Genomic DNA, 24,609 nt, shown 5'->3' on the forward strand with positions numbered 1-24,609 from the left:
CCAATGGTTATTGTAAAAATTCTGTTAAACATAGAATATCTTTAGGATATATAATCAATAATGTGTTTCAAAATACTTAATCCAAAGGCAATGACTCTGTTTTCTTCGAACCCTTTATCAAGTTTATTATGCTATAGATTTCTTTACAGACATTTTCAATAGTTTTGTAAAGAAACAGTTTCATGAAATTATTATGAATAAGTTATTATATTGTTTTAACCAGTTTTCGTGAAATTTTAATAATTGCTGTTGAAGGAAAATTGAAATTTTCTGACGTTAATATCTAAAAAAAAAAAAAAAAAAAAAAAAAAAAAAAAATGTATGTCTCACATCTTAAAAAGTGGGATGACCTATATATCTTATTTGATAATCTATTATATCTTATTTGATAATCTATCACATTTAACTCTAATGAATTGAAATAAATACACATTTCAAACTTTCATCAGATAATAATGCGAGTATGGAGTTACCTTAATTATTTTTTGTTTAAAATCTCTCTAATGCATCTCAACAATGCCTTGAATACCCCAAAAGTCCAAAATGATAAATATCCATTGGTACAAACACAATTACTGTAAAAAGTACACATATATATTTTATGGAGGCACAAATATTAATGTGCGAGGTGTACACAGTGGAAATCTGTTATTTAAAATTACCCATAGACTGCGACCGTGATGTAATCCCCCTCCCAGATATCATGCAGGTATTCTAACCTATAGAAATAGCTAAGCAGGGAAATAGCATCGGTTAAAAAAAAGGGGGGGGGTATTCCAGCCACCTAGAAGTTCAACGTTAAATATATATATATATATATATATATATATATATATATATATATATATATATATATATTCATTTTACTTCAAATTTATTTATTTTTATTTATTCCTGATTATAATTACGAGGTAAACTATATATATGAATAAGAAGAAGTGTAAGGACGGTAAACGTGGCTCTTGTCACGTTAGGAGTATGAGTAGTCCGAAATATCTTACGTTTTCCTGGCCTTTTTATTATTTTGATATTTACTGTGCCTGGCATTAATTTTTGAAAGTTTACACTAAATTTTACACCTTTTACAATGCAAAATGTATTTCTGGAAATTTGATCGGGTTCGGACTGTAAAGTGAAGCCATCACAGACGTATGACCTTCACCTGCACATATCCCAGAATCAAACGTGTTATTTGTGGATTTTTAATGTTTATTTTTTCAGTCATTATGTATGTCATACAGCATACGAAGGTGCAAGAAAACATTAAACAACCAGATCTAGGATCTTTATGAAGATACCCCAGGTATAGTTTACGGATACATGTTTTGGTATAGTTTAGAGAATAAAATCCGGTGTCTAGTAGAATAGATCCATGGGTAATTATTTCCTTGATGATATTCTGTTTTTACATCCCTTTTTGACAGAAAAGTACTTCTAGTAGGTATATTTAAGCCAATTTTGAATCTTAGTTAGTCAAAATAGAGCCCTATATCTGCATGAGTTCATATACATTTTTTGGCTCTGTTTACAATTATAAAATTCCTAAATCATAAGGGACTTGTAAATGACCTCCCCAATTGAGCTGTGACACATGATCCCTGATGATTTAATAAAACATCAAAGTTTAAATTATGCAATTTACAATGCCCCAAGATGTTCATTGATACTTTAATTTGAGGTTTGGCGTTTTATTTTACTGAAAAGTTAAGAGCTATGCTGTCTTGAACAGGTTGGGAACACTTCCCCTATAGCGAAAAATGCAACTATCCCTCTCTAGCGAGATTAAATATAGTGCGTACAACTGAGGAAAACACCCGTGGAGTACATCTCTTTGTGTTTCACGTGAAAAGAAGAAAAAGTGCTAAAATGTCTGATACTTCTGCAAAATATATTAATCAAAACAAAAACACTCACGATGTGTATTGGATTTCAGACTGCTTCCCTCTTACGCAGCAACTTTGATATGCAATTTCTTGACTATGTTGTCAATTTCATAGAAACAATTCGCATCATGTTGAGTGTGTGTCGCACTTGTTCAGCATTGTACGGGATTTGCCATTATTTTCAATAAAGATACGCAAAACACCTGTTTATGGTCATGTTTGTACTCTCTCATTAAAGAGGGATTGTTGCGTTTTAGCGAAAATATCTCACTCACTATATGGGAACTGTTCCCAACCTGTTGTTTTGTTTTTGTTAAAGCTCTGTTGATATTCTTCAAATGACCGTTTTTTAAAGCCTTTGTTTACATCAATCACAAGGTTGCATGTCCAGATTTCTTTTTTCTAAAGTCATTTTTTTTTTGGTGATATAAAGAAAATTATATTCAAAAGGCAAAACAGGGCAATCTTGTGCTGGTGATGAAATTCATAAAATTAAATACAATAAAAATCTGCAAAAACTATATAATATTTTCTTTCTACCTCATTTACCTGTATTGACCTCGGGTAGTAATTCTGTAGTTTTCAGGCTAAGTCTGACCATTTAAAACTTAGTTTTCTATAAGGCTGAAACAATTCACTGAAATATTGAAACTGTTCAATATAAACGATCGATTCAATGTTCGATTCATTGCCTCAAATTTCAGTTCAATACGTCTATTACAAACGGGTTCAATAAAATACATCAGGCTCAACCTGTACTTGAGGGACAAAATAGCGTCAAATAACATTCCGACTGTTGTTTACCTTGAGTCTGATGAAAATAATAAATGATCGAACTTTATCAGTTTAAACTACAGAGCCAACATGTATCTTACTGTTTGGCAGTTTGGAGACATTTTGCTTTTAGTTTTAAAATGATGATTTTGAATCATGGTAATTAAATTTTTCTTCAGTGTTATTTTTGGTTTCTTCTGTAAATTATATTGTACTGAAAGTATTGAATTGTGGCATATGTATTGCAATATGTATCATATCGTGAAGGGGGCGTATTGTTTCAGTCCTAGTTTTCTACCCTTATCTTCCAATACTCCAAGGGAAAAGGACTGTACACTTACCTAAGATACAGTGTTTAATTTAATATTTATCAAAAAGTATAATAGATAAATCAATTTTTCTTTGAAAAGAGGGATGGAAAAAAGGGACCACAAGTTACAGCTGAAGTTGGGAGGTCCTTATCTATGATGTTCAAAAGTTGAAATATATTACCCCTCCCTTATAGCTCTATATATATATATATATATATATATATATATATATATATATACACACACATTTTACCAATTGTTTTGGACTTTATTGAGAAATTACATTCCATACGGTAAATTGTATTCATTATAGTATACTTATTTTACTAGTTATCATCCTAGATAAGCTTGGGTTGGAATATTGTGGGACTCTGTCCTGTAACAAACATTTATGTATTCTCTTACCTCTTTATTGAAATATTTTTAATGATCGAGATACAGAGCATCCTACAAACCTGAATTCAGTGGATTTTACCAAAATATCACATTTACTTCCATTGTCTGCGATGAATTATTAATAGTTTGGATGATGTAGGATACTGTAGTAGAGTTGTACGTCAATTAATACAATTTGAAATATTTATTGTGAACTGAAAAGCTTTGGAAAAACAAAAAAGAATGCTTGAAAATATTTTTTGAATGATTTAGTCAATATTTCAGCAAACTACATGATATTATTTAACTGCAGTAAATGTAATTGCAACAAAAATTGTACAATTTCTATTTTTAAGGGCTTGTGACAGTGATTTCAACACATAATGTTTTGAAGGTTTTCCACGATATTTTGATGATGGAGGGTGCTGAGATTGACTTGGGGGATTACATGGACGTAGTTACCACCTACCAGTGTAAGTTCTGTAGCCATAGGTGTCAAACCGTGAAAGACATGGCTACACATGTTCAACAGGACCATCTTCCAATAGCACCCAAAAAAGAAACTCCTCAGATAACAAAAGTGAGTAGAACCAGAAATGGTCATTTGTGCAAGATTTGTTTGTGATTACTTTGCCTCTGAGCTAGGATGAGGATGGAACTACAATTAGGTTTCAAAGTCTTATAAATGAATTTATTTTCTACAATTCTGATATAGAAAAACTGATATATGAGAAAAAACTGGCATTCCGTAGCTCAGTTTTTGTTACTGGATAACACAATAACACAACACGATTGAAATAACACAACAGTTCAAGTGAACTTGTAATTTAATGATGCAATAAAACAAGTTCAAACAAATGATGTAAATTAGACCAAAATATACAAAATTGATTGGCTGGGACAACTTAAAGGGACTGGTTCACGATTTTTGATAAAAATTTAATTTTTGATGTTAAACATTAGAAATATAGCTCATTTAAGGTTGACAGCCAAAATTTTGACCTTCTGAATGCAAGAATAAAAGTAATAGTTTAGCCTTAAATATGTGTTATGTAAACAAAGACTCGAGTCTTTTCATGTAAACAAATAAACAATTGAAATATTGATTTGGTAATATAAATTAATGCATCTTAATTTTGCATAGTCACAAATTTTAACTTTTAGATGACACATTTCACCCCCAAAATGCTTGAAATGTGAAAGATATAATAATACTTAGATCGGTATCCATTTCTTTTGAAAATTTCGTAAACAATAGCATATCGCAATGTTTGTTTACAAAACAAATAAAAAAACTCTCTAAAATGAGCTTCTGTGAAGATGTATCACCTTAATTTTCATGTGAAATCTTTCAAACACATTAGACAGTAGATTTTGATCATTAAAAGTGAAAAACAAAATTTTGGGTAAAATCGTGAATCAGTCCCTTTAATACAAACAACCGTTTACTAATGACTAGGTTTGCAAATAAACATGTAAATTACACAAATTGATCTCAGCCAATAAAAAACTATCATGTCTGTATTTCCTTCTTAACAAGAACAACAAGGCCACAATTTGCCAAAACAATATGCAGGAATCCTCTAGAGATATATACCATATTATACAGATTTGTTTAAATCATGGTCCCCAAGGTGAGGAAGGTCCTTAAGCAGGGGTTCAACTTTTTAAAACTGGAATATGTAGGAAAACCTTCTCAAGAAAAGGGATACGATTTGTTATCCTCATGTAACGCAAGTCAAAGTAGTAAATATACGATTTGTTATCCTCATGTTACGCAAGTCAAAGTAGTAAATTTTGGTTAAAAAATGGGCATAGATAGGGACCAAATGTTACATATGCTTACAAGGAAAATATTCTTGTGTATCAAAAAGGCTACAATTTGGATTAAACAATATGCATGCATTTTCAAATGATGTAGATTAAATTTTTGTTCAAACCACAGGCAATTATATCATTTGGGTTCGAATTTACTATACTCTTTAATAGTAAATTTGAACCCAAGTGATATAATTGCCTGTAGTTCAAACCATCTGTATATGAGCATGATGATGCAGTTGAGTTTTGTTGCCTCCTGTTAAGTCTAACCTCTAACCATTTGGCTAGGTGGTCAAACTGTAAATCCAAAGGTTGATTGATGGTCTTAAAACAGATTCAGATGCATTGCAGTTCCTCGCAGTAAGACCATTTCTGTGTACATGTGCTGTGAATGTCTCAATTTACCACACTGTAAAATCTGTCAGCTTTGGTCAGGTCACACCTCTGTATGAACTGAACTAGTGTTTCATTGGGAGCTGAAAATAGATCTCTTTCCATCCAAAGACCAGGTGTAGTTACGTGGTAATGAAATCAGATACTCGCTATCACCATGTACAGGTGTAGTTACGTGGTAATGAAATCAGATACTCGCTATCACCATGTACAGGTGTAGTTACGTGGTAATGAAATCAGATACTCGCTATCACCATGTACAGGTGTAGTTACGTGGTAATGAAATCAGATACTCGCTATCACCATGTACAGGTGTAGTTACGTGGTAATGAAATCAGATACTCGCTATCACCATGTACAGGTGTAGTTACGTGGTAATGAAATCAGATACTCGCTATCACCATGTACAGGTGTAGTTACGTGGTAATGAAATCAGATACTCGCTATCACCATGTACAGGTGTAGTTACGTGGTAATGAAATCAGATACTCGCTATCACCATGTACAGGTGTAGTTACGTGGTAATGAAATCAGATACTCGCTATCACCATGTACAGGTGTAGTTACGTGGTAATGAAATCAGATACTCGCTATCACCATGTACAGTAGTGAAAGTAAAATTTAGGATCTGATTTTAAACAGATCGAGGTGTATTTGACCCAAATGATTTTGACTAAGGAAATATCTACACTGTTTTCAACTAAACGTGAAAGTATTAGAGACCATTTAATATTTCTTTAACAGTTCTACATGTAATTGGCATAATTTCAGAATGTGGGTACAGGAGAAGAAATGGAAAATGTCATGATATCCCAAGTTGACCAGCTGGACACCCAAGACAAAGCTCCTTCTGATAGAATACTGAGTGAAATAGATGGTGAAAACATAGACTTGAAGCTAGGCACTACTGAAACTGTTGCACAGAGTATTGAGAACCTGAAAAGTGCTAATCCTACAATGGAAGAAGACTTTGTCCATGAAACAAGTCATAAACTGACCTTTGACATAGATGGTAAGATTGTGGAATTATCTCTTGCTAATGGAAACTTGGAAAATATAGATCAACCAATTATCATGAAAAGTGATGTACAGGAACTAGAAGTATTGGATTCTGCAGGAAATTTTGTTACTAGTGATGCAGGGACATCTACTGTAGACTCGCAACCAATTACAAAAGAATTGTTCCTTTGTGGTCAATGTAACACTGGCTTCACTAGCATGGAAGAATGTCAAGGTCACATGTATAAAGATCACAATGTAACATTGGACGACGGGAAAGTGAGTGTAGGTACACAAGTGGAGACTTCACGGAGGAAGTCTCAGAGACAATTGCAAAATGATTCTGAGGATGTGAAAGCTACAGATTTAAATGACTCAGATGTAGAATGGACAATGGAATCGGAAACCCAGTATATCAGTAAAGGAAGTCGTACCCGGAGCAAAATTTGTCCTCCCAAGGCCCTTAAAAATGACTACTACCTCGGAAAAACAAGAGCAAGTGATTCAAGTAAGGTTGAACATACTACCAATGCCAGACAATCCAAACGTGTCACAAGTTACCAAAAGAAATGTAGAAAACCAAGCTGTAATGCCAAGTTTCTGACCAATGAAGCCTTAGAGATGCACCTGAAATGTCACACAGATAAGCCCAATGTTTTTACTTGTCCCGAGTGCCAACAAAGACAAACCAGGTGGCGTCTCTTGCGCTTACACTTGTGGAAGGTTCACCAGATAGACACAGACTTGTTGATCTGTGATCAATGTGACTATAAGACTGATACTGCTAGCAGACTGAAGGTTCATCAGGAGATACACAGTAAGGACAAGCCCTACAGTTGTAACATATGTGGAAAGCACTTCCGACAGCTTGCCCAAATGAGAAACCATCAGATGCTACACAATGGTAACAAATGGTAAAGAAATATTGAAAAACTTACAGAATAGAATGAAATTTTTAAAACCCTCTATCATTATACCACACCACAGTGATGCTAGTATATAATCCTAATTTGAATATGTTATGGTAAATGTAAATTACACTCGAGGGTCAAAAGTATTTCTGCGCTGCTGATTTTCACTATTTATTTATTACAACTTTTATATTTTAAAAACTTCACCAAAATTTTATATTTAATGTTATCATGAAATTTTCGGAATATATGCAGAATTCACTCAAGATTCATGACAAATGTTACTTTTATTGTTATGTTATATTAGTTGTGGGTTGATTTATGAATTACGAGGTAGACTTTTTAGAATGCTAATTTATATGAAATGTGTAAGATTAATTTCAGATCTCACAACATGATTATCTTAGTGAGTATTAAAAACTGTAACGCATATAGAAAAAATAACAATAACAGATTCAAATTTAGGTGATTATGCATGGTTTGTTAAATTTTTATGGTAATATCTGCAGTAGAAGTATTTTTATCAATGCTTTAAAAATTGTATAATTCAATATATTATATAGTGAAAATTACCAGTGCAGAAATACTTTTGACCCTTGAGTGTAGATATGACTACATGTATTGAATTTAGCTCCTTTTGTCAAAGAGAGCTTCTACTACATCACTTAGTGCTCACTGTATTTCAGTTAAAGTACTGAGTTAGAATGAGAAAAGACTAAATGAATTCTGCACTAAACCTTTCACTGCTAAATATTGAACATACTAATTATATGTAATATGTTTCCAGTTTTTAGCTCACCTGAGCTTAAAGCAGAAGTGAGCATTTCTGATCACCTGTTGTCTGTCTGTCCATCTGTTCGTGAGCTGTTGACATTTTCCATCTTTTTCTCCTGAATCACTTGTGATTCAACCTAGACACAAAGCATTTTTGAGCAAAATACTTTCAAGTTTATTTCAAAATCCATGCCCCCTTGCAAGGAGAGATAATTAGCAATTTATTAAAATAGGGTGTGGTAATTAACAAAATCTTCTAAAAAACCACTGGGCCAGAGTGTGAAAGCTTCCTTATGAGTGGAGATTCAATGAAATTATTCAAATTATGGCCACCGGGGGTACATTGGGGCCATGATAGGAGAACAAAGTTTTATGGGATATGTAGGGGGAAATCATTTAGAATCTTCTCAAGAACAACAGGGTGTTGATTTGTCATTTTAATATGCAAGTATCCTCGGGTAATTCAGGTTCAAGTTTGTTCAAATCATGACCATGAGGGGGAGACATGATAGGAGAAAAAAAGAATTTCTATTAGAAAATATTGAGAAAATTTTTTAAAAATCTTTTTCTCATGAACAACAAGGCCATAATTACTCATAAGCTCAATTGAGCTTTTATGATGATCACCTGTTGTCCAATGACTGTCTGTCTATCCATTAATCTTTAAACTTTACCATGTGTTTACTCGTAGTTTTTACTTCTTCTCCAGAACCACTGCGCCATTTCAATTAAATCTTGCCTTAAGTATACTTGGGCAAAGGTGATTTAAAATTCTGCAAATGAAGGGTGTGGAGGTAATCAAGAAATAATGAAATTATGGTGGCATCTTTTGAAAATCTTCTTGCTAAGAACCATTGGGCCAGTAAAGACGAAACTTAAGTGAAAGTAGATTCAAACACCCCCCCCCCCCCCCCCCCCCAACTCCCTGTCGGGCACTGGCACAATAGCGGATCTGTTTTCATGGGGATATTTAGGTAAAATCTTCTCCACAACAACAAGGCCATGATGAGTCATACATGAGATGTATGGGAAAACTTTGAAAATCATTTATTTTTAAATATGGATCATGGGATTAGAGAGGAGCTAGAATCAGGGATATAATTTGTCCATGATACATAAATATTGCTGAATATAGAGCATCTCTATGTTGTGTGGATTCAAGTTGGGTTAAGTGAAGACCCTTTTTGGCTTAAGTTGGTTCAGAATTTTTTGTGGGAACAAAAAGGGTCATAAAATTTTCCGATCTGCTGAAGAACTGCAGGACCAGGTTGACTCAGATGAGCGTTGTGGCCCATGGACCTTTTATATTTACTACATGTTTTAGTTGATGTGTTATCATTTACCAGTATTTTATCTTCAGTGACAGTGAGCAGGAATGTGATATCTGTAATCGCAAGTTTGTGAGCAAGAAGTGTCTACAGGTCCACATTCAGGTTGTGCATGGAAACCACAAACCTTTCTCCTGCACCGTGTGTGAATACACTACTGCCCGGAAGGCTCAGCTGGAACTGCACATGAGAACCCACACCCAGGAAAAACCATTCAAGTAAGTTCAACCGGTCAAAGATGAAATGTTGTGTTAAGGAAATTGCTGTTTTCAACACACAAACTCTCTTAGTATAACTGGTTTTCCTAACTTGTTCTTTGTGGATCACTCTAGATGTTGTTGCAATTTTGATCCATTTCGACCTCTCTTGCAGGAGTTTTGCCCCTTTATTTGAAAATCATTGTTATATGGAGGGTCCATAATTTGTCCGGCTAACTCCTCCCACAATTTTCAAGTGTTTTACAGAGTGTTTGTATGGATACTGAAGATGTGCATGTGGCAAGCAATCTAATTAAAATCAGACTTCTCAAATCCGTGCCGTATAATCTGCGTAATAAAATCTGACATAACTCGACTAGGGGTCATGTTCAAGTGAATTTTGTGTTAGCCAATCAGCACGTTGCCTATGAAATTGCCGGTGTTCACAATTCAAGGAAAATGACTGTGATTGTTTGGTTTGAAAGAAAACACATCGCAGCTAGATGTGACATCACAATGCACCGTTTACGTCAACTGATGTTATATTCCTCGCGTTAATTAAGTAAACATCATGAAAACTATTCAAATCATACCCATCCCTATTCATACATAAATCGCAATTCACAATTAATTTAATCTGGGTGTATTTTATATTGTACGTTTTGTTGTTTGTATGAACGGAATAGATTAGGCATTATTGCGAAAGTTTAAAATTCCTTATGTGAGAATACACAATTTTATAGTGTGGAATAAACTTCATGGGAGAGAGATTACTGCAACTTGTTTACGAATTGTCAGGAACCGCCTAAATAGCCATCATTGTCTGTATGGCGCAATCTGACTGTCTGATAGTTCTCATGAATATTCCAAGCGAAAGGTCATACGGACACGACCCCTATGGGGTTATGTCAGATCCTATTGTAGCGATTGTGAGTGTATCCTAGGATCTGATTTTAATTAGATTGATGTGGCAAGGATTTTGATTTTCTCTCATATCTACGTATGTAAGATACAGATATTCTATGAAAGAAAGGTATGAAAGATATTTCTATCTTTCATATCACGTGACGTTAATTATCTTCCATATCCCATGACTAATAATCAATATACAACTAGCCTGCAACTTACCTCGATTGACGAACACTAGCGTCTGCAAAGCTCTTGTACAAAAAATGACAGATTGTAATGTCCCTGATAATCTCCAGGTGTATGTGACCGGACACAAAAATACACATTCCTTGAACAACTACTGCACACTCAACAACAGTAACAAATTTCTCATACAAATGCTGTCGAGTACATCTATGTCATCCGGTGCATTATGCCAGTTCACAGAAACCCAGCCCACACGGTCTATTACTTCTAGGCCTACCTCCACATTCACTCTGTCAACGTCTACTGTCTGTGTCTCAGGTGAAATAAGTGCCTTCAATGTCCATGAGACTCGAGTCCTTACACACGAGGAAAACGAAAGTCTAGCCATGCCCATATTCACCAACAAAAACCACTTGGAATCTCTCTTCACACACTCGTCATTAAATAACTGCTCAATTAATATCAATATCAATGCTCCTCTGAGAAAAAAACGTGCAGTTGTGGATTCATATTCTGATTAGGTATGTCAAAATGTTTCGCGCTGATGGACTGTCGAGTTACGTCACGCATCACCCTGATTATTGATTTATTCAATTCACTTACAATTCACTTATACACTTGTCGGCTGATTTTTTGTCGGCAAAATGAAGGTCGTAGAATTCGATTCTGGTGTTATTTTTAATGTACAGCGAAAAATTAATTAATTGGAAAATTCTCAAAATGACGTCGCTAGGCACAAGGAAAATGGAAAACTCTAGAAATATGAGAGAAAAATACTCTCTTTTGAGTTGCCATGAAATATTAAGGTGATTCCACCCTCGGGGTTGCAAAAAAGCGGTAAAACCCTCGGCGAAGCCTTGGGTTTCACCGCTTTCTTGCAACCCTCGGGTGGAATCACCTTATATTTCATGGTTACTCATAAGAGAGTCTTATATTCTTCAATTTTTGAGAAAATTACAAGTTGTTGAACTTTGTCTGTTTTGAGAAAATATTGCAAAGAGAGTACATGATTTGTTCAGTGATCTCCCACCGATTTCAAGTGAGAACCTTCTTGTTTTACAGAGTGTTTATATGGGTATTGAAGATGTGCATATGGCAAGGATTTTGATTTTCTTCAATTTTTAAGAAAATTACAGGTTATTGAACTTAGTCAGTTTTGAGGAATTATTACATAGAGAGTACATGATTTGTCTGTTTTTCCTTTCATAGTTTTCAGGGGGCCTCTGTGGCCGAGTGGTTAGAGCATCGTGCTCAAAATCACACAGCCTTAGGCCCTCTCACCTCTGTCGGCGCGGGTTCGAATCTCTCTCATGCCAGTAAGTGAGAAAGTTTCCCAGTTTACTTTCGCAAGGTCGGTGGTCTCTTCCCAGATACATTTTATCTGGGTTCTCTCTTCCACCAATAAAAACTGGACGCCACCAGATAACTGAAAAATTGTTGGGTGTGGCAGAAAAAATCAATCAATCAATCCATAGTTTTCAAGTGAGGACCTCATTATTTTACAGAGTATTTGTATGGGTATGGAAGATGTGCATGTGGCAAGGATTTTGAATTTCCTCAATTTTTAAGAAAATTACAGGTTGTTGAACTTAATCTTTTTTTTAATAGAAAATGTAACGAAACCGAGGGTATGGGGTAGTTACATAATCATATAATCATTGGCCGCTGTTTATCTTTTAATAAATTGTCAAGGTAGAAATGGTTACTTTGGTTGACCACAATTTATGACGAACGATGACCAATTGATGGTCCACTTTGAAATAATATCTTCACTTGATAGTCATATGTATAAGAATAATATTCTATAAAGTTTATAACATTTATTGTGACGATCCTTTGGTCAAATTGTATATACACATACAATGGTAACTCGTTTGGTTGGTACAACGTTATTTAGTTAATTATACAGTGACGAACCTATCCAGGACGTTCCTATTATTAAAAGGGCTAGTAAATTACTATAAAAATGTTATGTCACTTTTAATAAATATGTGGTTACATGTAACTTAAACTTGGTACTATTTGGTAACTACCACTGTCTTATTTCTGAAGTGTACCGAGTCTCTCTCTGCAGTTGACTGACTTCTCTCTCCAAACAGCTGTCTTTTATTTACATCGGTTGTTGTTATGACGTAGTAACGTTTCAAACTGATAACGTCATACGTTTATCTAAGTTAGCGCGTTAAATTTGTAAATATTACTTAATAACGTATTAACGTTGTACCAATATAAACATAATAAACATAACATATTTTATAACAATATGTGAATCAAAGCAATCAAGTTCAATAAAATCAATTGTAGTTCGTTTCTATTCATATTTTGCTTATAAATGACTTTAGAAGTAGTTTTAAACATCGGGTTCATGCACAGGGGCATCTTATCCGCTCTGTTCTCTATCACACATATATAAATACACGTGATAGAGAACAGAGCGGATAAGATGCCCCTGTGGTTCAGGGTTCATAATTTCTATCATAAGCGGTTAGTCTGAATGAAAATCACAACATTGTAACAAACGATATGGATTTAATTGGATAATTCTAAAGTTACATCTGCTATCAGGTCAGTTTAATGTTGTATAGGTATAAAGTAATGTATTTAATGAGTGAAGTCCTGAACCGTAACAATATTCATATATTAAAAAAATTATTATGCAAAGAAAGTATGTCACAGCCTGATGATGGCTGATACTACCTGAAGCAAAGTTTTACAAATTATGGCTTAAGAAAAACATCCTATGTAAGCATTTGCATGGGCGTATTATGTACCGTTTGCGGTACTCTTGTTCAGGTGTTTTTATAAGAATACCAATACTTCTTATTCAGTGAACTGATACATATTGAAACATCTAAGTACCTATATTTTCCAATATATCAATATACAGCACCAGTCAAAACCCTTGGATGGGTAGATTTGGAAACTGATATTGCATGTAAAGAATAAGTAACATTTCTTGGAAATACTGATAAACCTTACATGTACTATCATTCCAGAAACAGTGTGTCTTTCCGTGTAGAGAACTGTGTGAAAATTCCACTCAGGAATTGTCATATCACTCACTGATTGGCTGTTTGGTTTCAATAAAAGTGAATTTTGATGACCATGCTTTGTAATTTTTTCAACATGATTGGCCACTAAGAACAAAAGTAAAATCTGTTTCATTGAAATCTTTCAAAAGCCTTACCCAAAAATATGCACGCTCTCTCGAGTGAAGTGACACTGTTATTGAAACAATAGTACATAAGATAGTGAAATATGTTGAACATTTGAAGATTTCACATTTAAAAGAAACAACATACCTCTTGAGATTTATTTCATTTCATTTTTAGGTGTGATGTGTGCTACTATGCATCCTCGGATCACAACTCTTTGAGACGCCACAAAATGCGACACACTGGACAGAAACCTTACAAGTGTCCCCACTGTCCCTACTCCTGTATACAAGCCATTTGTTTCAAAGCTCACATGAAAAACAAACATTTTGGTGCTCATGGAATCTTCTGTTGTGAATTATGTGCATACAAGTCAGTAAATGAAAAAAAGTACCTAGATCATGTGCGGGATCACAAAAATGGTCTCATTCCTACTACCTCAATCGTGAAGAAAAAATCTGAAAATGTGACATTTGCACCTAGAATTCAAAATATCAATCAAAGTGTTCCACATATTGAGATAGTCAGTGCTGGTGAACAGACACCCGTTAGTGTTGTTGGTGGCAATGTGGAGAATCAAGGCAATCAGATCCAGATGCATGTGGAGATGTCAGAATCAGGGGAGAGAACCATAAGAGAGGAGGATCTTCAGCGACTGATGAGAGAAGGACTGGTAACATCAGACATCACACAGCTAATCTCTTGTGCTATGAATGCCATTTCTCAGGAGAATTCTATCCAAAGTGCAGATGGCCAGGTGCCATCTGTTCCAAATTCTGGACGTTCTACCACTCACATGATAACCTTTCATCTCCCTCCTTCCCAAACCAATACAGTTCAGCAGCAAGATCAGAACATTATCAGCATAGATGCTTTGTCTAGTGGAAAAGAAGAGAAAAAAGAGGCTGCAGTGTATTTTGCAGACAATCAAGGGTTACTACTGAACACCAGCGATATTCAGCTACAGCAGGAAGGTGATGCCAGCTCTGTGTTATTAAACATTCAGGGAACTACTGTACCGGTTAATCTAATCCAAATTGCTGCCAATGAGGCAGAGGTCACCCAGAGCGCTACCATACAGGACTTGGCTCAGATTAGTTGTCTTGTGAAGGACTCTGTGTATAATAACACAACCATGTACAATAGTATAGAGTGATGATTTCAGGACAATACACTATATAAATGAATATATAATAACACGAAAGCCTTTCGAACTCATTTTTGTAGGGGGGAAAGGTTTTCTCATAAAAACACATAATTATGTGGAAATAGATTATAAAAGCAATTCAAATGTCTTCAATCTTTTATTTTACAATGGAAGATGACAATCGAGATTTTTGGTTCTTTCTTTATAAATACATGCCTCTGATGATGTATGACAACATCTTTCTATTTTTCAGACTATAATATAAGTGTGTACACAATTACAGAGGGGGGACCAGGGGTTTGGAACCCATGTGACATCTGACAAATCATGGGGGGGGGTCTAGATCTGTTTTGGGGTGGGGTTTTTTTCTGGCTCGCTTTCGCTTGCCAACTTCATAAAAACTCTTATTTAAGAGAATTAAGAACCCTCCTTTGATATTTTATTACATTTCAGTAGAATTGATCAAATGATAATATTATACTTATACTGACAATGATGTGACTAAATTGTTTTACTTTTTCATTAGCATATTCATACTTATTTCAGAATTACTAAATAAGGAAAAGTAGCCCAATTTATTGTTATACGATGATTATGAAATAATATTTCATGGAGAAGCTGAAATCATCCTGTTTGTCATAAAGTTGAGTTGATAGCTATCAAACTAGTTTGCCATTCATGTCTACTTTCAATAAAAATATCTAAGTATGAAGTAGAAGTGGACGACTCTGTGGTGTCTTTTATTTCGAGTTTACAGGGCTATATATGGTGGAATTTTGTAATCATGGTATCACTTTGAAGGATTCATGAAATAAAAAAAATATACCATAGGAATTTTTAAAATTTTTTATTAGTACTGCTTGATTTATTTCATCTAGAATTTATTTACATTGATTGATTGAATATTGTTTAACGTCCCTCTCGAGAATATTTCACTCATATGGAGACGTCATCGGCTGCAAAATTTAGGCTTTGTGCTCGGCGCTTAAGGCCATTGAGCAGGGAGGGATCTTTATCGTGCCACACCTGCTGTGACACGGGACCTCGGTTTTTACGGTCTCATCTGAAGGACTGCCCCATTTAGTCGCCTCCTACGACAAAAAAGGGGTACTGGCCAGGAAGCTCTTCTAACCCAGATACCTGAAGTCTATAGGAAGAGCATGTTTAAGAAAATATTTCTAAAAGAAATATTCAATACAAATCACTTGGTAAAAAATTACATACCTTTCTCTTTATGAAAATATGAAATAAAAAAAAAAATCAATCATTTACCGCACACATTTTAGAAAATTAGATTTTTCTTATTTTTATGAAGGGTAGATAACTCTTCATAAGTCACTAAATAATACTAGATTTTATCCTCTCATTGCGGCTTTGTCTGCTAAACAATTGCAATATGAACAGTACATTGGCTCTTATCATAGAATAATTGTCAACTTCATTCCATTTACAAAATAACTAAGCCTACATGGTATAGGGAATTATCGCTCTTTTCTAGCACTCTTCTGAATTAGAAGGTACATTATTCATTTGTTTTTCAAATCATGGAAGAAACATCGATTACGACAGCTTCAGAAAGTAGCCCTGTGACCCAGGAAGAAACGCTCTACACTGTCGTTGAAGATCTTGCAGCTGATTATGTCAGTTACGCTAAATTTGATTCTGCTAAAGAGGTACATTCATTATGCTTTGCCCTCTCACCATTCGGACTTCAAACTCGTAAGGCAGCGTATTAACTTGATTTAGGGGGAGGAGCACATTAAAAATGTGATACAGGGGAAAACTTGAGTTACTTTTTAACAATTAAAGATGGTAGTTACGAATTCTCTAATTAAATTCTCTCTGCATATTGTGTGTGCCATTGATTACTTACCGATTTTGGAGATGGTATGATACTTTTTAAGAGAAAATTCGAGTTAAATACAATTTTCCAAGATTCTTTAACTGTTACCCCCCTCCCCCTTTTTATATTTTGACATGTGCAGGGGACATGTTAAAATATAAAATCGGGGTAAGAGTCAGAGGAATCTCGGATTACTGGATGATTATTGTTAATGCAACGAAACCAATGAATGATGCTATTAGCAGCTGATTAGTGTTTTACATGAACTGAAATTTTACGAAGGAAAATTTCAAAAAGACGTATTGAAGATCCATGGCATTTTTTTTTTTTTTTTTAAATAAGAGTGTCTTATACACATCTGTATTTTTTACCCAAATTTGATCTCCAGAATTTTCATTGTCATTAGACTATAATTATCAAGTCCTTTACCTGTCAACAGAAGCCTTGCAATCCCCCAGGGTATGAATGATTATCATTTTAGTCAGAACAACACAGGCTGGCAATGTTGACAAATTGGAGTTATTTCTGTTTAGCACAACATTTGGTTTAACTGGTGCTGCAGCTAAATTTTATACCCTGTTCACACAAAGAATATAATTTGCATTAAATGTAAGTTAATGCACATTAAATCTGAACTGTGTTCCCACAGGTTTTAATGCACATAAGTTGAATTCAAATTAAAATTTACATTACATCTTTATCTTTAATGTGCAGCAAATTTACTTTGCATTATTTCCGTATGAACGCAAAGCGAAGCTAATATGGATTACATGTAGACGCATGCAGAATGGCAAATTTAGGTCACGTGCATCATATCGGTGTTTAATTATAGCTATTTATATTATTTTTGAGCATCAAACTAATTAAGATAATGTAATCACTAAAATCGTGCCTACAAAAATGATATAAGTAGATAATGCTAGACACTGTTTAAACACGATTAGAGCTGAAATTTTTCAAATTTTGTTTTTCCATTTTTGTTGTTTACACTGCTTAACTAAAGTATTTCTTATGTTCAACCAAAATTTGAATATCAGTTTTTTAGTTTCAAGTGAGATAAAGCACGCACAATTCTTTGTTATGTAAACAAGGCTTGTGCCATGGTTTTGTTTACATATATAGAATACTTAATAGAAAATAGCATGTTTAAAACGAAATGAGATGTGCTAAGCTATAGAAACTATTTAATTGTGTTTAGAATTAAATGTGAATTGAAAAATCTGCTTTTAACGAACTTTTACTAGTATATTGAACCTATGTAAATAAAAACATGGCACGAGCCTTGTTTACATAACAAAGAATTGTGAGCTCAGTATATCTTCCATGTACCTCGACAACAGACATTCAAAGTTTTGTTGACCATTACAGGTACCTTAGTTAAGCATTCTAAACATTCAAAATGGAAAAATAAAATTTTCAGCTCAAATCGTGTCAATGCCCCTTTAATTTAAAATCATGACAATGCAATTTGTTTTATGCCACTCTTTGGATAAATTTTGCAGCATATGATGTCATAGTAGACTTATGATATTCAATTTGTATCAATCACGTCATAACAATAGCCCTTAATTGAAGAAACAATTGGCTTGATTGAATGCTGGTCATCATCGGAAATATTAAGTGATCTCTTGAGAACTTACAAGAATAAACACGTATACGAGATTCAGAAAATTGCTGTTGTATGTGTTTTCGGTGTTTTACAAAACATAGTCATTTCGCTAAACAAAACCAAAAAAACTTGCCAGTCATATTTGAAAAACAAAAAAATTCTATTATTTAGTTTTGTTTCCTTTATTTCCTGTTAATTTGGAAATGCATACGAATATAATACGTATTAGTTTACTTTATATTACTGCCATGTGAACGCTATTTAATTTGATTTAATTTAATGCGCCTTTGAGCTTACACAGTGTATGAAAAGGGTGCTACCAGTATATAAATATGGTATTATTATTATTATTTTTTCTCCCATTAAATTTAATGCAAAGTCAAATTTAATACGCATTCATGTGAACAAGGCATTACAGTGTCTACTGTGGTGCGCATAAGAAATTGAACACATTACTGATAGCATGAAGAATGCTTTCTGTAAGAAGGATTTTGGAGAACCTTGTATGACTGTTGTATAGTATAGTATATCTTTGATCCACTGCTGAATCTATGTAGCAAAATTATCAGATTCAGGAGTGGATAAAAAATCCTGTTATAATAAAATTATGGTGTATATATGTATTACACATTGCAAACACATTCTTTTGTTGAAGAGTAAAGTTTTAAACCAAAGATTTGATGCGCATTTTGCATAGATTTTTTGAAATAGATATCAGAATTCATGATAATTACTTAAAATATCCATAACTATGAACTGCTATTGCTATCATGTACTGATATTATATACAGTGTTTTCCCTAAGAACCGGCCGCCGGCCAAATTGACCGTTTCAAACGATTTTCTGGCCGGTTCAAATATAAAAAATCAAAAAATAATATGTTGTCAATTTCAGTGATGTTGATTTACACGATTGATCTTTGCAAAGAATGTATGCGGTAGCAATTGGTTGGCTATAAATATCTTTCATATTTCTTCCTTGTTTATGTTTTTATCGAGAGCTTTTTGAAACGGCGATTTTGATTGGACGATATTTTAAACTCTCACCTTGCGCGTGAGAAGCACATGGCAGTGAAAAATAATGAAGCGTCGAACGAATACATTACATGATTTCTTCCAGTCAAAACATTGCAAAGGTGTGTATTTAACACCACTGTGACTAACTTGTCTGAGGTAAAAATGTTCAACCCTTTGGTATATATTTAAAAATGTAGGTTAAAAAGTGGCATATGAACAAGGGTCATTTTGCCTCCTGAAATGCCTCAGAATGCAGGATTTTGCGTCTAATTTTCCAAAATTTCCATACCCCCCCCCCCCCCCCCCTGGCCTGTTACAATTATAAATGGGCCTGTTCAAATGAAATGAATGGAAAACACTGTATATATAGCTTGCATTTTTAATCATTTCACTGAAAAACATACTGTAATTTTGTGAAATTATTTCATTCCAGTAATTTTATGACCATGATATGATAGGTTTTCAGGAAATACAGCTGAAACTTAGCATTGAATCTATTCTTCCTAACTAGAACCAGAAAATGATGAACCTTGATAACTGGTAGCAATTAATATTAGTACATTGTATGTTCACATGTACTTATAAGCTTCCCAGAGAAGAAATCCATGCATAAGTTATATTTAGTAGCCTATGAAGATATGATGGCTCCTCTATCTAATGGTGACAAAAATGCAACATACTTTATATTTCATTTCAAATGCAGAACCATTTTATGCAAATTGATGCTGTGACAGTAAACAAAATTTGCTGGGTATGATTTTATGAATGGATTTTGTGTCATGATTAATGTTAGCATTGGTCTACATCATCGTTTATGATCAATTTATACATGTATACCAGTGTGTTTTTTTCCAGAAAGAAAAATTCAATGAAAATATTGAAGAAATGCTGGCAAAGTTGGAAGAATTTTGTGGTATGGTTGATGCGGTATGTTTTAAAAATTTAGAGATATTTATTTTGTACTTTCAGGCTATTACTGTGTAGGTTGTCATCTTGTAACATTTTACTATATGGCTGCTTGCAGTTTTGCCAAACTTGGCCAAAAAATGTCTATTTGGTAGTTCTGAAAAAAATGTTCCTACTTTTGAAGCAATAAAAATTCCAACATGTCTACCATGGCCTCTCACTGCTGAGACAAATTATTAGTTTGTTTGTAGAGGAGTTTCTGAATAAATATAAACTTCACTGCGATTGACATACATTTAGCAGAGTTATAGTCTTTGGACTATAAATTTTTTAGTGGATGCACAAAAACACTGGAGATATATATAATTATTTAAATTGGCAGTGTCTTTCTGACAAACTTGGCAACCAATGATGTCCAAGATGTGCTCAATAGGGCTAAAATCTGTCTGGGAGGTTACAAGATGTGCTCAATAGGACTAAAATCTGACTGGGAGGTTACAAGATGTTCTGAGTATGTACTTTATAAGTAATCCCACAATCTATGCTCCAAACCCATACTCAATATTCCACTCTAATTTATTTATGTTTATATTGCAAATCACATTTTCCTCTATGAACCAACCAATTTCAGCGCGCGACACAATCCGTTCACATTGACTATGAACGGATTATGAACTAGCTTAAAGCATGCGACTGAGAGAGCGTAATGGTTTGAAAAAAATAGAACATCTGTTACAAAGATCTCGTAAGTCACGCCTTTGGATTAAGATTGTAAACTTGCATGGATTATCATCCCAATCTTGCGGTCTCCTACCTCCAAAATACAGTGCACCTTGCAATGTTGATAAAAGGCAGGGTGAGACGAAATGTGACGTCATGTCTATGTGTTGATGTACATCACAATAACTACTGTGACAGAGGCTAGGAGTTCGTTTTATGCAACAAAATAGAAGCAATGTAAACAAACGGTATTTTAGTAAATGAATATAAATATAAGAAATGAACATCACTTTTGAGCTGTTCATGGTCAATATGAACGGATTTGGATTTGAGGCAAATTCTCTGTGAATTGCTAGTGCGATTCACAGAATTTGCCTCAAATCCAAATCTGTTCATACTGACCATGAACAGCACAAAAGTGATGTTCATTTCTTAAATAGCTTTAGATTATGAGTATGGCTTTGTAAGTAATCCCTCAATCTATGCCCCAAACCCATACTCAATATTCCACTCTAATTTATGTATAGCTTTAGATTATGAGTATGGCTTTGTAAGTAATCCCTCAATCTATGCTCCAAACCACATCCATACTCAATATTCCACTCTATTTATGTATAACTTATGAGTATGCCTTTGGAGCATGAAATTTGGGGTTGAGTACAGAGTACTTACTCAGAACATTTTATAACCTCCAGACCTGGACTGTTAGCAGACCATGGTAGTGTCGCGACTGACTCGCTAAACAAAAAATCCTCCACAGCACGAGCATGATGTGGTCTGGCATTGTCATCCATGAACACTGGGCATGGGTGAAGAAGTTGATTGTCAAAATGAGACACAACATTTGCCAGCAAGAATGTATCTTTGGTAAATTTGTGCATTAAGATTCCCCTTGCGTATATAATACAGCCCCACACCATAACTATCCACCACCAAACGGAATCATTTTTACAATATTTTGTTCCACATATGCAGTGTTAGGTTGCTGTCATACATACATTTGTCCATCTATGGTATGTAGCAAATTAATAGTTACTCTCATCCGACTATTAGACTTTCCTCCAAGAAGCTAGGTTCCAAAAAAGATGAGCTTGACACCATTGCATATGTGCTGGTTTGTGTTTGGGTGTAAGTAAAGTCTTTTGTGCGTCTTCTTGCACGATAGCCAAATGACTTCAGTCGATTCCACACTGTTCTCATTGAAAGCAAATGATGTGGCAACCATTTTCTTTGGTAAAAACGTTTCATCTATCCATCCTTCTGCGTGCAGTGTTCTCCTGAACAGATTTTTGCATGATCTTTGACATCATTTGTTACTGGTAATTTCCGACAATTCAGAATCTATGGATGGTTGAATGGTGATGACTCACTTGATGACCAATTTGACAGTTAATGACATAACTGATTCCCTCATTCCAATCTTCCATTGGATTGCAATTTAGTCTTGCCAACAATCTAATTAAGATCAGAATTCTTATGTACATGCCATATTACTCTGCATAAGATACTTCACTTTAATTATCATTTTAATTAGATTGGTCTTGCAGAGGACCCTTAATTTTGATGTGCAAGAAAAGTAAGTTGTCAAACCATACAGATTATATCAATAGCTAAAGCACTGTGTAAAAAACTCACAATTCTTCTGGAAATGAGCACAATAGTTGCACAAGCAATTCTTGGCCAACAGAGTGGACAATAGACAATTAAGTACTGGTATATTGTTAACAAATGTACAGACTGAATTGCATTACTGAATTCAAAATCATTGCTCAGTTTTCAAAAATTTTATAAAGGAGTACTGGTAACTTTGGTTTTGCAATTTTTTTTTGTGTGTTACTTTGAAAATTTCATAATTTTTATGCCCCCTTCAAAGAAGAGAGGCATATTGCTTTGCACCTGTCGGTCGGTATGTCAGTAGACCACATGTTGTCCGCTCAATATCTTGAGAACCATTCACTTGATTGTAATGATATTTCAAAGGTGGGTAGGTTATGAGTAGAAGAGGACTGCTATTGATTTTTCAGGTCAATAGGTCAAAGTTCAAGGGTCAATCCACTCTGGACATTGGAATATACAATCCACTCAATATCTTGAGAACCCTTTGCTTAACAGACTTGGTACACTTATATATCCTAAGGGGTAAATGATCCCTAGTGATTTTGAAGTCACATGGTCAAAGGTTAAGGTTCAAACTGGACATAGTAATATACTGTTTGTCCAATACCTTGAGAACCCTTTTCTTGACAGACATCAAACTTGGTACACTGGTACATCCTAAGGAGTAGATGACCCCTATTGATTTTGATGTCACATGGTCAAAATGGACATAGGAATATACTGTCTACTCAATATCTTGAGAACACTTTGCTTGACATGTATAGACATCAAACCTGGTACACTGGTACATCATAAGGAGTAGATGACCCCTATAGATTTTTAGGTCAAAGGTCAATCCTCTCTGGACATATGAAGGTATTGTCCAATCAATATCTTGAGTTGTTTTGGCACTACTATCAATTAAATGATGTATGTGTATAACCCTTTTCAATTTTGCACCATGGGGTCATATATGTTTTACAAACATTTCTTGTTTTTAGGGTGAATGTGTAGAGATATAGATTAAACTCGACTTTTGTTCCAATTGACAATTTGATATATTGGGGTCATAGTTTAACATAGAATTATAAAGGAAAATTCTTTTTCATCATAAACCATGAACACTCATTTAACAGGATTTAACAGAAATACAAGCAATTGTTAAGTATCGATGAAGAACACACTCGGCAGACAAATATATAAATATATTCCAAAGTAATCTGAATTCCTGATATGTTCTCCACTGATTAGAAAAAAATTGCAGTTTTTTTGTTCCAGACTTTCAAAATAAAACTAATAAACCCCATAAATTGGTCAGTCCTTCAGATAGGGACATTAAATGACAGTCCCATGTCACGATCACACACACACCCTTGGCATATAGAATGTCTCTGTGGTGTTTGAAAAAGAGTAAACTATTGCAGGCTACCACTAGTACCTCTGACCACATGCAATTTTATCCATTTGTCACTGAAATATGGCTGAAATGTTGCAAAAGTTGGCATAAGACAATCAATTAAATCATAAAATGGATAAGAAAATGTTCAGCGTTTCAGTAGATCTAATTTCAAGAACTTTGTAACTTACGCTTGCCACATTGTTTTCTTTGGGGTTTTTTTTTTTTCAGATTAGAGCAGACAATAATATATGCCTAACAGAAACTCTACCCAGAATACAGAAGAAATGTTTACAAATGCAAGAAATATTTGAGAGAGTAGACAAATTAGAGGTAAATTAAAGTGTCAGGGAGAGAGAGAGA

At 34.4% G+C, this 24,609-nt stretch overlaps 2 protein-coding genes across 3 annotated transcripts in view; both read left to right on the forward strand.

Annotated features, from left to right (window-relative positions):
* The first annotated feature begins 1,095 nt into the window (after nucleotides 1-1,095).
* LOC125651605 (zinc finger protein 236-like) lies at nucleotides 1,096-15,304 on the forward strand. The gene is made up of 5 exons (XM_048880284.2): nucleotides 1,096-1,303; nucleotides 3,738-3,923; nucleotides 6,326-7,467; nucleotides 9,599-9,784; nucleotides 14,191-15,304. Exons 1-5 carry the CDS (start codon nucleotides 1,289-1,291, stop codon nucleotides 15,167-15,169), a joined length of 2,508 nt encoding a protein of 835 aa, XP_048736241.2. The 5' UTR covers nucleotides 1,096-1,288; the 3' UTR covers nucleotides 15,170-15,304.
* A 1,363-nt stretch (nucleotides 15,305-16,667) lies between these two features.
* The window catches only part of LOC125651625 (biogenesis of lysosome-related organelles complex 1 subunit 4-like), a 19,218-nt gene continuing 11,276 nt past the window's right edge, over nucleotides 16,668-24,609 (forward strand). The window contains exons 1-3 of one of the 2 annotated variants that reach the window (XM_048880314.2): nucleotides 16,673-16,833; nucleotides 20,484-20,555; nucleotides 24,478-24,579. In XM_048880314.2, coding sequence (XP_048736271.1) covers nucleotides 16,705-16,833; nucleotides 20,484-20,555; nucleotides 24,478-24,579 — 303 coding nt within the window. In that variant the 5' untranslated portion in view covers nucleotides 16,673-16,704. Of the gene's footprint in view, nucleotides 16,834-20,483; nucleotides 20,556-24,477; nucleotides 24,580-24,609 lie in introns of both variants that reach the window. The other variant, XM_048880322.2, reaches the window with a different exon arrangement.

Source organism: Ostrea edulis, chromosome 1 (genome assembly GCF_947568905.1).
Source record: "Ostrea edulis chromosome 1, xbOstEdul1.1, whole genome shotgun sequence".
NCBI lineage: Eukaryota > Metazoa > Mollusca > Bivalvia > Ostreida > Ostreidae > Ostrea > Ostrea edulis.